The sequence below is a fragment of the Eschrichtius robustus genome, chromosome 6 (genome assembly GCF_028021215.1).
Source record: "Eschrichtius robustus isolate mEscRob2 chromosome 6, mEscRob2.pri, whole genome shotgun sequence".
Classification (NCBI taxonomy): Eukaryota; Metazoa; Chordata; class Mammalia; order Artiodactyla; family Eschrichtiidae; genus Eschrichtius; species Eschrichtius robustus.
Window position 1 is genome coordinate 133,757,612 of NC_090829.1, and position 15,862 is coordinate 133,773,473.

General features: G+C 40.3%; 1 protein-coding gene across 5 annotated transcripts in view; it reads right to left on the reverse strand.

Annotated features, from left to right (window-relative positions):
* Positions 1–15,862, reverse strand: part of TIAM1 (TIAM Rac1 associated GEF 1) — a 132,805-nt gene that overhangs the window by 17,842 nt on the left and 99,101 nt on the right. For 3 of the 5 annotated variants that reach the window (XM_068545751.1, XM_068545749.1, XM_068545753.1), the window contains 6 exons: positions 13,514–13,693; positions 12,125–12,193; positions 11,688–11,813; positions 6,148–6,256; positions 2,463–2,642; positions 2,248–2,366 (listed from right to left, as the gene is read on the reverse strand). In XM_068545751.1, the coding sequence (XP_068401852.1) occupies positions 2,248–2,366; positions 2,463–2,642; positions 6,148–6,256; positions 11,688–11,813; positions 12,125–12,193; positions 13,514–13,693 (783 nt within the window). The remainder of the gene's footprint in view (positions 1–2,247; positions 2,367–2,462; positions 2,643–6,147; positions 6,257–11,687; positions 11,814–12,124; positions 12,194–13,513; positions 13,694–15,862) is intronic. The other 2 variants (XM_068545750.1, XM_068545754.1) reach the window with 1 other exon arrangement.

Consider the following 15,862-nt stretch of genomic DNA (forward strand, 5'->3'; position numbering starts at 1 on the left):
ATTCAAGTATATAATACACATAATTTTTTAAAAATTAAACACCAAAACATCAAGAGGTTTTGCATTTTGAGATCATAGAAAATTTTTCTCCTTGCCTTTCTCTGAGGTTTGCCCTTTTATTTAATAAACATAGTACGTTTTTCTTACTATAATAGTTTTACAAGAAAATGGGAACTAAATCAAGAGTAGCAGTGTCCATCTTTTCTACACTCTGATAGATTAAATTATCTGCCTGGTAGACTGAGAACATTCTCATGCTCTGCCTGAAATATCATGTAGAAAAAATAAATTGTATTTCAGTGGAAAACTATGCACATCCTCCTGGGCTATCAGAGTCCAACCCTGTATCTATGTGCCTTTGAACTCCTTTGCCACTCTTTGTAAGGTGTAGGTAACAGATAAATGTATAAATTCTCTCCAGTCTGGTAGCGACTTCCTCGTGCTGTAGAGAAACCAATTTGTCTCCATTCACAAATCATCCTGACATTTCTTCACTTCATATGTATACCTGTGCTATTTTGACTGTCTGGTTCCCTCACATCATCTGAGTAAAATAAATTCCTTCATATGTGTTCACTTGTACATCTCTACGAGATATCATGAATTTACCTTTTTCTGAAAAATGTTTTAATAGTCCAAAACCTTGTTTTGTTTCACTGAGGACATAAACGTGAACCTAGATAATAACCCTTTATACCTCTGAAGATAAGGCTGTTTTCACGTCTAGACTAAACAACCAAGCCTTACCCCCATTCTCTCTCCCCCCACGGCCCCACTGCCTTTCCCCCTCTTTCCAATCACAGCAAGAGAGTTTTTCTCCATAGTTCCCTCCCAGCTTGTCTCCTTTCTGAGGCAGAAAGCAAAACGAGGACAATATTCCAATCAAATCATGAGGTACAGAGGCATTGATGAATATCATTACATATCATATCTGTAATGATATACTGATTCATTTTAGTATTATCAGCATTTTTATTCACGTAAGCTCTTCTCAATAACTCAGGCACAACTTAGAGTTCATGTTACGTTTTTCTCAAGTATATCCGTTCCTGTGACTATTTCTTCTAAGTAGATTTTCAGGCAGACTTAAAAAAAAGATTCATAGTCATTTGAAACTTTCATTCACTCAACAAGTATTTATTGAGTACCTACCTACTACATGCCAGTTATTATTCTAATCTCTGGGGATATAGCCTCCGCCTTCATTGGTGTTTAGAGAAATAGCCCAAGTTATGGTCATGGAAATTCACTCTCACACTTAACACAGAACAAAACCAGAGGTCCCGAGGGTGAAGGGGTGGAATCAGGACATGTTTCCTATATTAAGAAATAATTCAGCTGAGAAAGAAAATTCACAATGTAGCCTTGCGTAAAGGATAAAAGTTCCACCAACATGGGAATGTAAACTGGTGCAGCCACTATGGAAAACAGTATGGAGGTTCCTTAAAAAACTAAAAATAGAACTACCATATGATCCAGCAGTCCCACTCTTGGGCATATATCTGGAGAAAACTCTAAGTCGAAAAGATACATGCACCCCAATGTTCACCGCAGCACTATTTACAATAGCCAAGACATGGAAGTGACCTAAATATCCATTGACAGATGAATGGATAAAGAAGATGTGGTATATATACACAATGGAATATTACTTAGCCATAAAAAAAGAATGAAATAATGCTATTTGCAGCAACATGGATGGACCTAGAGGTTATCACACTAAGTGAAGTAAGTCAGACAGAGAAAGACAAATATCGTATGGTATCACTTATTCATGGAATCTAAAAAATGATACAAATGAACTGATTTACAGAACAGAAACAGACTCAGAGACATAGAAAACAAACTTATGGTTACCAGAGGGAAAGTAGGGGGGAAGAGAGATAAATTAGGAGTTTGGGATTAGCAGATACAGAGATAAATTAGGAGTTTGGGATTAGCAGATACAAACTACTCATATTTAAAATAGATAAACGACAAGGTCTTCCTGTATAGCACAGGGAACTACATTCAATGGCCTGTAATAAACTACAATGGAAAAGAATCCGAAAAAGAAGCTGAATTACTTTGCTGTACACCAGAAACTAACACAACACTGTAAATTAATTATACTTTAATTAAAAAAAAGGTTTCACCAACAAAAACACTATCCTTGTAACTATTTTACTTAACAAATAGCACCTTAAAAAGAAACAAACCAACCCAGCTCTATGGATAGGTGTGCTGGGAAGAAGGGGGGGTCCTTACCTCTTTTTTCTCACCAGTCTGTTCAGCAATCAGCTGGTCAAACACAGCCCCAAATTCTTCATGGATTTTCTGCATTTCATTGATATGACTTGCAACCTTATTCATAGTCTTGATGGCCACTAGAAGAAAAGAGGTCATGAAATAAATGAAAAGGCTGTTTCAAGACTCTCATGGCGACATGAGCAAGGAGCAGATCTCAGGGGCCCGTGACTCACAATCCAGGTGGTAGTGTTCCTCGCTCTCCGCGTCCGTCAGAGCAAAAAGCTCCTTCAGCAGAAGCGGGTACTTGAGGATCCTCTGGATGGGCTTGATGAGGTAAGACTCCAGAGTGGACGAGTGCTGCTGCTTCGGGTTCTGGGCATCCAGGAACGCCTTGAACGCCGCGTCCATCTTGGCTGGAAGAGTTTAAATACAGGTTGTCTGGGCAGAGTGTCCAAATGACTCCCTTCTCACAATTTCACTCACTAATTCCCAGGTGCCTTTTTACAGGATTGAGAGTACAGTGAGTTGTCAGAGGGGGGAAAGAGGGCTCAGAGGGACAACTGGAAGGGTCTGTCCATCAGATTTATTTGTTTATTTGAGGGGCGGCCCAGTGAGTTAAGGGATAGCGGAGTTTGTAAATCTTATACACATGGATTTTCAGGGGCTGCTGTTTATCGTCCTTGCATTAAGAATGTCTTCTTATTCTGATACTTTTGACATCTGAGGCCTTACGGACCCTGGGGAAACTGCCCATCTCAGAGCTGGCCAATTCCTAGATAGTAAAGGACCCACCTGGAAGCATGCCTTTCACATGCAAGCCAACCAATCCAGAGCCACCTGCCTCCTTCCCTCTTCTATTAGGCTTTTATACTCTAGGCCACTATTTCCCCTGCCCTGATCACCCCAGAGCCAGGTACCAGACAACTCAGGACAGCCCCTCCACCCCAGAGCCTGCTGAGATTATTCAAATTACCCAATCCTAAACCTGTTTACCCTGCCTCACCCATTCCTTCCTGCAGAAACCACAATAAAGGGTCTTGCCCATGTCTTCCCCCTCACTCATTCTGTCTCCTGGTGGGCTCTGGTGCTTCCCCTCATGGCCCTGCATGGCATAACACTCCCCCTTCTCTTGGGAACCATGAGTAACAAACTGTCTTTCTGATGGCAATTGTCTCCTGATCTGTTGGCCTCACCATATGTGAATAATATGAAAGCCTACGTTTTAAAACACTCCTTACGCCAGTTTTTCTAATCTTTCAAGCATTTCCTTGCTGGTAGAACCTCTTTTGAGAAAAGGAAGGAAAATAAAAAGCAGCAGCAGCGCCTTGCAGCTCTGGTAAGTGGAGCGAGGCTGATCCCCTGCAGTGAACGCCTTTTAAGATCTGTTCTATGTTAATTCAGTGCTACCAGCTATTAGGATTTATTTCAGAGGGAAACATACATCTGACCTAAGGTAACTCAGGCAGCACTTTCCTCACCAGCTGGGCTTTTATCTGTGTCCCAGCTGGGCTGAAAAGCAGTCCTGGGGAGTTGTGGGTCCCCAGACAATTACAAAAGGTACCTGCCAGTGGATAATTAGGAAGACACGACTTATGCCTTCCAGGTGCAAAGAAATGGCGGAGAGAGAGGCTGAAGTGAGGGCAAAGAATGGGAAGAAGAAAGGACAATATATCAAAGTGACTAACTGTAGGCATGTATTTCTTAAGCTTCTGATAAAAATATATTTCCATCTCCAGTGATTAGGGATGTGAGCTAAGAACAGAAGATGTTGTAAAAGGACACCATGAAACTGTAAAATGATTCTTCTATCTTTATTCAATTAAGATAAACAGCAATCATGTGGGGAAGGCCTGGTAAAGACTACAATCTTTTCATTTTGTTTAAGCCCCGTTAAGAGGAATCAGACTCCATGGGTCCAGCCACCAAATTCTTGAAGAGAAAGAAGACTGGGAATGAGATGGCTGAGGAGGAGCCCATGGCCTCGGAAGTGAGCCCAGGCCCAGAGCTGATGCACGAGGAGGCTGCAGCTTCCGTGGACATCCCGAGTCTTGGTCCATGTCCACAAGGGGCCTAGGAATTCCCCCTGAAGTCCTCATGTCCAAAAACACGGCCATGTGCGTTTAACCCATCAAGTGTATTTCACATCAGGGCAAAAGAGGGCATGGTTCTCAGCTCTCTGAGCGGTAAGGAGCGTCACTCCCATGCAACCTAGATGGGAGTCTGTCAAGAATCATAGGCTTTTTGTCCTCAAAGAGTTCTCTTCATCCTCTTGGCACATTTGGCCACTAGAAAAATGTAAGTCACACCTAATGTTTTAAGGGATGGTTTTGAAGGATTTTCTAATATTTTTCAGGTGCAAAAAATAATGGTTTTGAATTTTAAAAATCTATAGGGGCAGAATTTAATCTAATCAAATGATTAAAAAGAACACAATTGCTTTAAGAACTCTGATGAGTATGTAATTTTACCCTAGAGCAAAGTGCTCTAAAACTGTTATGTTAAAAACTCTCATAACATAGCATTCAGTTAAAGTTTAAAAAGATGCACACACACAGAACTATATGACCAATTCAGCGTGTGTAAAACCACAGACTAGGCCATAGAGCGGCACAATTTCCTTGTCCTACAGAAGGACAAGGAAATTCCCAGGTTCCCTTTAAGTTTTTTGTGCTGAAGTAGAACTCTTTTGCCTAGACTATGACTATCATTAAGTATGTCATTATCTGGGGCAGGATTTTTGTTGTCCAGAGACCTGTGTTGTATTAATGTTTACTATAATACGTTTTGAATTAAATCAAGCTAGTTCTCTTTGGCAACAAATGTAAATATAAGTAAATTACTTGCAAATTCAGCAGCTGTTTACATGGCAGCCACAGTGAAGTGTTAAAGAAGAGCAGGCTGATTTCCAGAGATTCTTTGAAATCGAACTTTCTATTGGTTCTACTGTTTACCAAGGACGTGTTTCTCTAATCCTTTAACCTATCAACAGTCACATGCAGAACTATGGAAGCGAAACAACTTTCTGGAGACTCTCAGAACGCCCCATCATCTTCCTAGAACACTTAGGAACAGCAGCTTGCCAATCTAAAAATTCTCTTCTTTTCCATGCAAAGTACAATTACAGCTGGAGTGATTTTTGTAAATAATTGCAACAATTTTAGTAGTGATGGTGGTGACCATTATCACACACCTGAGAACGAAAATAGGTGAGGGGAAAAATGAAATGCCACAGAAAGGTGTATGAAGTGTGGTAGGTTATAACAAAATTAATGAAAAACAGAAATAAAGCAGGGGAATTCTAAACTCCCTACGTTCCTGCATAATTGCAAAATGACTCATCAATTCTGGCCCCAAAGAACTGAGTCAAAACGTTCACGGTAAGAAAATTGACAAAACTGTTAATTCAAGATATATTGCATTTCATTTCTCAGTACAGTCGGTCCCCCGTATCTACAGGTTCTATCCACAGGTTCTGCATTGTGAATTCAACTCACCAGGGACAGGATATATCTGGAAACAAAAATTCCAGAAAGTTCCAAAAAGCAAAACTTGAATTCGCTGCACACTGACAGCTATTTACATGGCACTTATATTTTATTAGGTATTATAAGTAATCTAGAGATGATTTAAAGTATACGGGAGGATGTGCATAGGTTATAAGCACACGCTACGCATTTTATGTAACGGGCTTGAACATCCTCGAATTTTGGTATCCATGGCGGGGGGTAGGGTCCTGGAACCAATCCCCCCCAGATACCAAGGAACAACTGTACCCTTATTTGTGGCCTGTTGGAACATCTATCTGGCACAACAATGACTCTTAGATTTCTGTCCAGAAGCCCCCAACCACAGTTGGCCACATAGATGTGAACTGACAACGAACAGGCCCACCTGCTACCCAGTCCTCGCAGGCCTTACCTTTCACCAGGACTTTGGGGACCTTCGTGTGGCTGGCACAGAAGGCACTGTAGAGCTTGAAGCGGTCAGCATAATACAGAAAGGATCCCCCCAGAGAGAACAGCACTTTCTGGATTTAACGAGAAACAATGCAGTTAGCTTACGGTCCTCCTCATCTGGAAATATCAGCAGGATACAGCAGGGAGCTCGCATCTGCCTGACTCTCCCCACAAATCAGCATCACTCACACCTGTCACAGCCTGTCTCAGCTCACTGATGGCCTATCGGAAAGTGTGTGGGCTTACATATTTGTGTAATAGATGCTGGATTTGGCTTCCTCGGTAATTACAGTCAAGATGTCACTGGTTTTCCAGGCTTGTGTCTTTCAGTGACCTATCTGGGATGTTTGAATGTTAACGAGAAAGTAGATATGGCATTTTGGAAAAGACAGAAATCTCCTGAATTCTCTCATTAGTTCCTGTTGGGAGGTAGAAGTGACAAACCAAATAAAGGCAGGAAACGCATAAACCTCCCAAAATAGAAAACACATTTCCCTAATCACTAACTCCACCCTCTCCAATGCCATGCTCTCTTCTAGCAGGAATAGATAAGAACATAAGAAATAGACTCAACTACAGGAATTAGTACTGTCTCCCAGGCCATACCCTCTGCCCCAACAGGATCAAACCTAGGTGGAGGCTTTCCCTATTAGGAATTTAATATGCCTGAGGTGGGATACCTTTTATCCTACACATTTTGTATAAATATATGTAACAGGCCTCAGAAAAGTACCTTCTATAAGGTTTCACAATGATCTAGTCTAGTTCAGAAAGAGGTATTGCTTATTCAAGTTTAGAATTTAAAACGTACGTTCAAAGCAAAAAAATAAGCTATACATACACATACATCCCCGTATCTCCTCCCTCTTGCGTCTCCCTCCCACCCTTCCTATCCCACCCCTCTAGGTGGTCACAAAGCACCGAGCTGATCTCTCTGTGCTATGCGGCTGCTTCCCACTAGCTATCGATTTTACATTTGGTAGTGTATATATATGTCCATGCCACTCTCTCACTTCGTCCCGGCTTACCCTTCCCCCTCCCCGTGTCCTCAAGTCCATTCTCTACGTCTGCGTCTTTATTCCTGTCCTGCCCCTAGGTTCTTCAGAACCACTTTTTTTTTTAGACTCCATATATATGTGCTTTGGATTGGAGTGATAAATTGGGTTCCACAAAGTGTACTTTATTGAATGAACAATGCAGAGAAATCTGATAGACTGTCTATTAAAAAAAAAAAGGTTTATTATGAACCACACATAACTGGTAATTAGAGGCCTAAATTCTTTTCCTACATGTTGTACTTTTCCTCCTTTACTTTTCAAGCCCCATCCCTCCCCAAACCTCACCCCCTTGACCGAGAGGGTTTCGGGAGGGGCAGTCTGACTCTGTAGGTATAGTCATCCTTTGAGCCATATTCAACAATCAAATGAGAAAAACTATATAAGAAAAAGCTCTAATTGTAACGTCTTACTTTAGCCATATCAAGTCATTCATTTGTTTAACTTTATATTTACTAGGCACATACCATACAGCAAACACAGATAGAACATTAAGGTATTCATTTGTTCTTCCAGCCTTAAAAAATGATCTCAGAGCACAAAGTGTGCACAAACATGAGGGGTTTCTACACAAAGACTGCATTTCCCCTGTGTTTCTCTTCTGCAGGATTTCACAGAGCCTCTCATTGGCTGACGGACATTGCAAACTTCCAAGGGGAAATTTTTATCAAAACTTATTTGACCTCAGAACCAATTATTTTTTTCTAATACTGTCTTAGGCAACACAATTTGAATATTTTAACAAGTTTTTATATTTTTGGCAAATATATAATCAGGATTTAAATGAAGCAGCAATGGCGGAAACCAACAGCAACAGGTTTAAGAGTGAAAACTGACTGTCCAGAAGCCAACTCAGAAGTGCCAGAGAGCAGCCCCAGGGCCAAGAATACTGAACGTGCACCAGTTGTCATGTCCTACAGATGGAATGGAGAGGGTCAGATTAGGCACTAAATTAGTGAAATGAAGGTCGGGGAAGAAAGTTCCACCTAAATGGAAATTACAACAGTGACTGCTTAGAGTGAACTTGCTAAAAGGATCACGCGCCAACCCCTCCCTAGAATAACTCTGCTCATAACACAGTTATGTTCATATCACAGTGCTGATAACTAAACTCTCCTGAAGTGATCAACTGACTCTAAACGCAAAGAACTGGACCCAGAGCAAAACCCTGCTACATGAATATAATGAATGTTAGATATTTTAGATTAAAACCAAATGTTTTCGGGTCTGTCCGCATTTTTATTATGTTCCACATTAAGCAACTTTTTGATTAACTGACAAACTACTGGCCCTTATCATGGTGTTCTAATATCCTATTACTTAATTTATCAATGAACCAAACTGTACTTCAAATGGATAGTATGACCAACTACCCTGAAGAGAAGAAAAATGAACTAACACAAGCAATTTCTGAACACACAAAAAATGAACTATATGCAGTAGTTAGGGTTAAAGGGATATTATGCCTGCAACTTACTCTTAAATGGTTCAGAGAAAACAATTATATTCTATATACAGAGACACACACACACAGACACACACACACACTCACACACACACACATCCATAAAGGAAACAGGTAGGGAGAGAAAGGATAAAGCAAATGCGTTAACATTTGGAAGAAGGCTGGGAGAAGGCTATCTGGGAATTCTTCATACTATCCTTGCAACCTTTCCGTAAGTCTGAAATTATATCCAAATAAAAATAGAGAACTATACATGAATATATGTCCATATGCTTATGTGTATGAATGTGTGTGTGCATTCTAAATGACTCCTGTTGCAGAGAGGGACTGTAAAGAGATGACACAAAAAAATATATCAAAGGGGTAGTCTTCATCTCATCCTACAAACCTGTATACACACAGCCAGGTTTCTGCAAGTGTTAGAAGAGAGTCAAAGTGTATGGGGGTCCCCACCTATATGGACAACTGAACCCAAGTTCAACACAAGTGCAAAAGCAATTCAGTGGAAAAGGATCGAAGGACAGTCATTTCAAAAAATAGTGCTAGAAACATTAAATATTCATATGCAAAAAAATTGACTTTGATTCACACCAGATCAGAGACCTAAATATAAATCCCCAAATTATGAAACTTTTAGGAGAAACCATAGGAGAAAATCTTTATGACCCTGGTTTAGGCAAAGATTTCATAGATAAGACAGCAAAAGTACGACCCAAAAGAGAAAATATTTGAAAACTTGGATTTCATTAAAAAATAAAAACTTCTCAGGGGAGGGATAAATTAGGAGGTTGGGATTAACATATACATACTACCATATATAAAACATATAACCAACAAGGACCTACTGTACAGCACAGGGAACTATACTCAATATTTTGTAATAACCTATAAGGGAAAAGACTCTGAAAAAGAATAGACGTATACATATGTATGTGTGTAACTGAATCACTCTGCTATACACCTGAAACTAACATAACATTGTAAATCAACTATACTCAATTAAAAAAAAAGAAATCAACCTAAAAAAAAACAAACTTCTGCTCTTTGGGAGATACTGTATGACAAGAAGAAAATATTTACAAATCATATATCGGTAAAGGGCTCATACACAAAATTTCCAAAGAACTCTCAAAACTCAATGATAAGAAAACAATCCAATATAATAAATGGGCAAATGATTTGAAAAGACACTTCACCAAAGAGGATATACTGAAAGCAAATTAGCACATAGAAAGATACTAATAGTCATGTCATTAGAGAAACTAAAATTAAAGCCACAATGAAGTGCCACCACCTACCTGCTAAAATGGCTAAAATTAAAAAGAGTGACCCGACCTTGTTGTAAGAATGAGGAGGAACAGCTGGTGGGACTGTACACTGGAATCAGTTTGGAAAATAGTTCAACTGTTTCTTAAAAAGTTAAACATACACTTACCATATGACCTAACCATTCCATTCCTAGGTATTTACCCCAAGAGAAATGGAAGCATATATTCATACTAAAACTTGTACATAAATGTTCACAGCAGCTTTATGTGTAGTCACCAAAAACTGGAAAAAACCCAAATGCCCAAGAAAGGGGAAAGGATCACAAAGTGCAGTACATCCGCACAATGGAATACTACTCAGCAATAAAAAAGTAATAATTACGGGTATATGTAACAACAGGGATGGAACTCAATATAACTACACAGTAAAAGATACCACATAAAAAAGCGTATATGCTATATGTTTCCATTTATATAAAATTCCAGAATGCAAACTAATCAGAAAGCAGACATAGTTGCCTGTGGCTAAGAGGTGGCCGTAAGAGGAAGGAGAGAGGAATCACAAAAGGGAAGGAAAAACAATTAGGGGTGATATTATGTTCATTATCCTGGTTGAAGTGATGGTTTCACAGGTGTACACGTATGTCAAAATTCATCAAACTGTACACTTTAAATATATGTAGTGTATTGTATATCAATTATACCTCAATTAATCTGTTTTTTAAAAGTACATGAGGGTGACATGTAAGCCAACACCATTGTGCATGAATCAATGAGCCCTTGTCAATCAGAAACACAGCACAGGAAATTTCTGTAATAAGGGAAAGCCAACCAAGGAGAAGGAGACAAGCTGTCAGCATCCTCACTGAGGTACCAGTCATAAATCCTCATTAAGGCTACAAGGACATGGCTTCCCTGGTGGTGTAGTGGTTAAGAATCCTCCTGCCAATGCAGGGGACACGGGTTCGAGCCCTGGTCTGGGAAGATCCCACATACCACGGAGCAACTAAGCCCGTGAGCCACAACTACTGAGCCCGTGCACCACAACTACTGAGCCTGCACACTAGAGCCCGGGAGCCACTACTGAGCCAGTACGCCACAACTACTGAAGCCTGCGTGCCTAGAGCCTGTGCTCCGCAACCAAGAGAAGCCACTGCAATGAGAAGCCTGTGCACCGCAATGAAGAGTAGCCCCCGCTCGCCACAACTAGAGAAAGCCCACGTGTAGCAACAAAGACCCAACGCAGCCAAAAAAAAAAAAAAAAAAAGCCTACAAGGACACTGTGTGCTGGAAGATTGTCTTCCTCCTAGATAATTGATAAGCACTTCCATTAACCAGTTTCCCAGAACAAGATAAGTTAATTTGTTTATTGGAAAACCAAGAGTGCTAGTCTAATTTGCTAATAGCAAGTATTAAAGGCCCCTACATAAACAGAACAAAAGGTAGGCACATCTTCCAAAGTAGAAGTCAGCAGATACACCAGTTTAATGCAAGTCAATGGTACTGGTTCTACCTCAGCCAGAAAAGCAAGATGCAGTCCATTCCACTCTCAGACTCCCTTTAGGAAATGACTCCACTGGCAGTTCAGTGAAGACTCAAGACCACGGCAACAATGCCTCCTGCGATGTGTTATTAGGAGATTCGACTTGACCTATAGGATAGCCCACCCTTGACATTAAGAGGCAGCTTTATACTATTTGAGGATGAGACTTACCTTAAATTGATCAACTTTCTCAAGCTTTTCCAGATCAGGTACCAATCTCACTCCATCTTCTAGAGTTTTAAGGAATTCTACTTGAAACTCTACCATTTCAGTTAAATTTCCAAAGAGCACATCAAGCTGGAAAATGCAAAAGAATTTCATCAACCCCATATTTCATTAGTGTGCAGAACCTTTATTTGCTTCTGATTTCGAAGTTTTTCTACCCATACTTATAATTATGGTATTGCTCCCACCACCAGAAGGTGGGGCAGCTCCCTCCTTCCTCTCCAAGTGCACACCAAGAGCTCTGCAGGCAATAATTTGACCTATTTATTACAATTAAATGAATTCAAAATGCTCTCAGTACTGTGTGTACTCCCCAGTCCTTCCTCTTCACCAAGTCAAGCTACAGTGTGACCCTCACAAAGTTCAGACAATTGCCACCATACCTCATCTTGGGTGAGAAAAGTTTCTTTCTGAAGAGGTTTTAGGTATCTCTCCATGAGACAGTTTAAGTCCTAAGGGTTGAAAGAATATGGGATTAGCACTTCTAAAAGTCTATAAAGAATCTAAAGAAAAATAAATTATGTCCCAAATGCTAACATTTCAGTCTTTAGGTCACTGAGGTCCACTGAGGCAGAAGTGAGCCAACCTTTCCTCAAAATATTTCAGACTTTGCAGGCCATATGGTCTCTGTCGCAACTATTTAACTCTGCTGCTGTAGCAGGAAAGCGGCATAAATAATACATAAGTGAATGTGTGTGGCTGTGTTCCAATAAAACTTTATTTGTAAAAACAGGCAGAGAGCTGGATTTGGCCCAAGGACCATATCTTGCTGACCTCTGACTTAAAGACTAAAACAGATCACACTATTGTAACATGGAACTAAACATAACTAAATTATACAGTTGGAGTATATCATTATACAATTATCATCATTAGATGAATTATATAGTTATAGGAATATATTATAAATTATATAGTGTTGAAATAACTTTCTAGGCCCAAGATGGAGCCATTTCTGCCTGGGGTGTCGTGTCAGCAAACTTAAATTTAGATCATTTTTGTGTCCCTGTCAATACACCACTTGACCAGAATGTAGTATATCCACTCAGCCAATTTCCAAACGCCAGGCCAACTCTGGGCCTTCTCACCCCAACCAAGGTTGACTACGTGGCCCCAGCCAATCAAGTATTGTCTATTTGTCTCTTCCTTGTTCTTTATTCTTTACCCTATGAAAGCTTCTTGCCTTCTGTCCCATTTTGCAGTTCTACAAAAGGAGACTGTCCACTTCATGAATAAAATTTTAAATAAAGTTTTTATCGCTTTTAAATTGTCTTCTTTAATCACTTTTAAACAATAGTTGTATGTATTATAAATTATATAGGAACAAATGATATAGTTTCAGGAATATAACTAAATGTCAGAACAAATGATAACACAAAACAGTCCTGATATCCTGCTACCTAGACTCAAAGTAGATTGTAAAGATACTACTACTTGAATTTGTCAAAAACGAATTCAATTTTGGTATGAGCTCAACAACATATTTAGAAAGGTCAGAAGGTTCACTTTAACATTCACCATCATCTCCTTTCTGAGTCAATCAATCAGTTATTTATATCAATGAAGTGCTATAAGAATAGATATGCTTCCCTAAAACACAAAAGGAGATCGTAACATTCAGAATCAAGGCCAAATTCCATAGGAGAGACCAAGATACTCTTCAAGACCGTGATCTGGCTTTGCTGTTAGTCAACATCAGTATAAACACAGAGCCTGCATCCTTCCGAAGGACGGGAGGAAGGATGCAGGAGGGAGGGCAGGAGAAGACGTACTTTCACATAGGTGCGCTCTGTCTCCAGGAGCTCACAGATGACCTTGCGCAGCTTATCGGCGTCCGTTAGCTGTCTCATGGTGGCCAGCTGAGGCCCGGCAGAGTCCTGGGGGGATGGGCTCGGGTCAGAGGGGTTCATCTCGTGCAGACTGCGGCAAAACGCGGCCACCTGTTCCGTGCTCTTCAGAGCACAGTTGAAAAGGCAAGACAGATGAAGTTATCCCTCACTACAGAGACTTGTCTGACATCTGTCCCTCCTAAAGATATTCTTCCTGGTTAATGAACTGCCACACATGAATCACATCTCTCGTTTCCCCAAATTGCTCCACACGTCTGAGAGCTCACTGAATGCTCAAAACAACCATAATAACAACTGCTGACATATACTGAGTGATCACTGCATGCCAGGCACTGGTCTGATTCATTTAATCCTCCTCACTTACCGTGAGGGCTATTATCATTCCTATTTTACAGTTGAGACAACAGAGGCCCAGAGAGGTTAAGTAACTCAACCAAGATTGCACAGCTCGGATCTGAACCAGGCAGCACAGCTCAAAGCCTGTGTTCTTAACCACTCTGCAAGAAGCTCTCCAATGAGGAGAGGAAGATACGGACAAGTGCATTTCACCCAAAATACAAGGGTAATTTATTATCAGACTCTCTGTTCAGTGCACTATACATATTTACTTTGCAAAGCTGGAAGATGATTTTATAAGCAAAGAGTCTTCTGTCTCTATTAAAAATTGACACGGAGGCAACTCTCTAGATAACAACAGATACATATATATATATATATATATATACCTTTTTTAAAGTTTCTGTCTCTCCAGCTTCTCCAAGGCAGAAAGATTCCACCACCACCAGCACCCACCACCTCCCCCCTCCTCCAACTAAAACTAAGGGGCATTGGCCCCTGAAAAAGACCTCAATAGGAGAGCTCAATCCCCACCCAATCTCTGTCCAAGATGATTCAGGTGGAAGTTTGGGAATCTAGAATTCTAAAATTCCAACTTTTCAAGTTATGCAAAACAGTTCTTCAAAGCAAGCGTTGAAGATGGACCACTGAAAATCCTGTGGAATCAGTAATCCCCCACCTTGGCTGCATGTAGGAATTACCTGGGGAATTTTTAAACCTCCCAATGCCTAGTGCACCATCCAGATCAATTTGATCAGAATCTCTAGGATGGGATGTGCAAGTGTTAGTATTTTTTTAAAGCTCTCTATGGTATTACTCCAAAGGCTATTTTGTAGCACAACATCTAGTTTATTAGTTTATTAGTATTTGTTCTAATGTACCACTCTACAAATGTCTCATGCATATGTCCTTGAAAGTAGTGGCTGCCTTCTTGGACTGCTCTTCCCTGTTTCTATTGTCCAATTCACCCCTAGGCACAAAGTATTTCCAATATAGACCTGTGCAGATAAAGAATTACTTTCAGGAGTGAGTAGGTGGGTATCCCACCCACTCACTCTTGAAAGTGAACATCCTGAGAACATCATCCTTCCAAACACAACCGTTGGTGCAAAGAGCTGAAGGTCAAGGCTGGCATTTTGTGGTAGGCAGAGGAATCAAACCAAGTATATCCCATGGGGGCAATTCTTAAACACAGAGGAAGGCAGCTAACATTAGCATGCCTTCTCCTCATTAGCAAATTGCCTTTCCCTCATTAGCATAGCCCAAAGGGAAGGAAGCCCGGAATAAAGACAGGACAAGGACACGGAAAATCAGAACTTAACAAGGATGCATTAGCAGCAATGTCATGACAGGAAAGAGCAGAGCCAGGACCCAAATCCACGTAATTACTGATCCAATTTACTTATGGTTACACAGCTTATTTATTGCTAGCACAGATCCTAGTCTTATATGCCGGGATGTATTAGTTACCTGTCAGTGGCACTGTTAAATGTTCCCTATGGAATCAGTGTGTCAGACACTGAATATCCCCACAAAGAACTCTCCCTTTGGTGACTGATGAAAAACTCACCAAAATGGGCTGAACTGTACAGCATGTGACTTATATCCCAATAAGGCTGTTAAAAAAGAAAAACTACGTTTTTTAATCACAGCCTGTTTCAGTAGAAATAAACTAAACAGTTTGATTTAGTCATGTTAGGGTTTTACAAACTCAATGTCATCATTAAATATAAACAGTTAAATATGGCTTTGTCCTAATAATTAAAAAGGAACAAGTAGGTCCATTTTAACAAAAATGTCCACACGCCTTTTAGATGATCTCATGATAACTGTAAAAGGCAACTGCATTATAACATAGACATCATGGAAGGGGGGTTGTGCCTCACCAAATGAAAATCCCATGGAAAGACAGTGGTAACAGCTGACAGCTTAAGT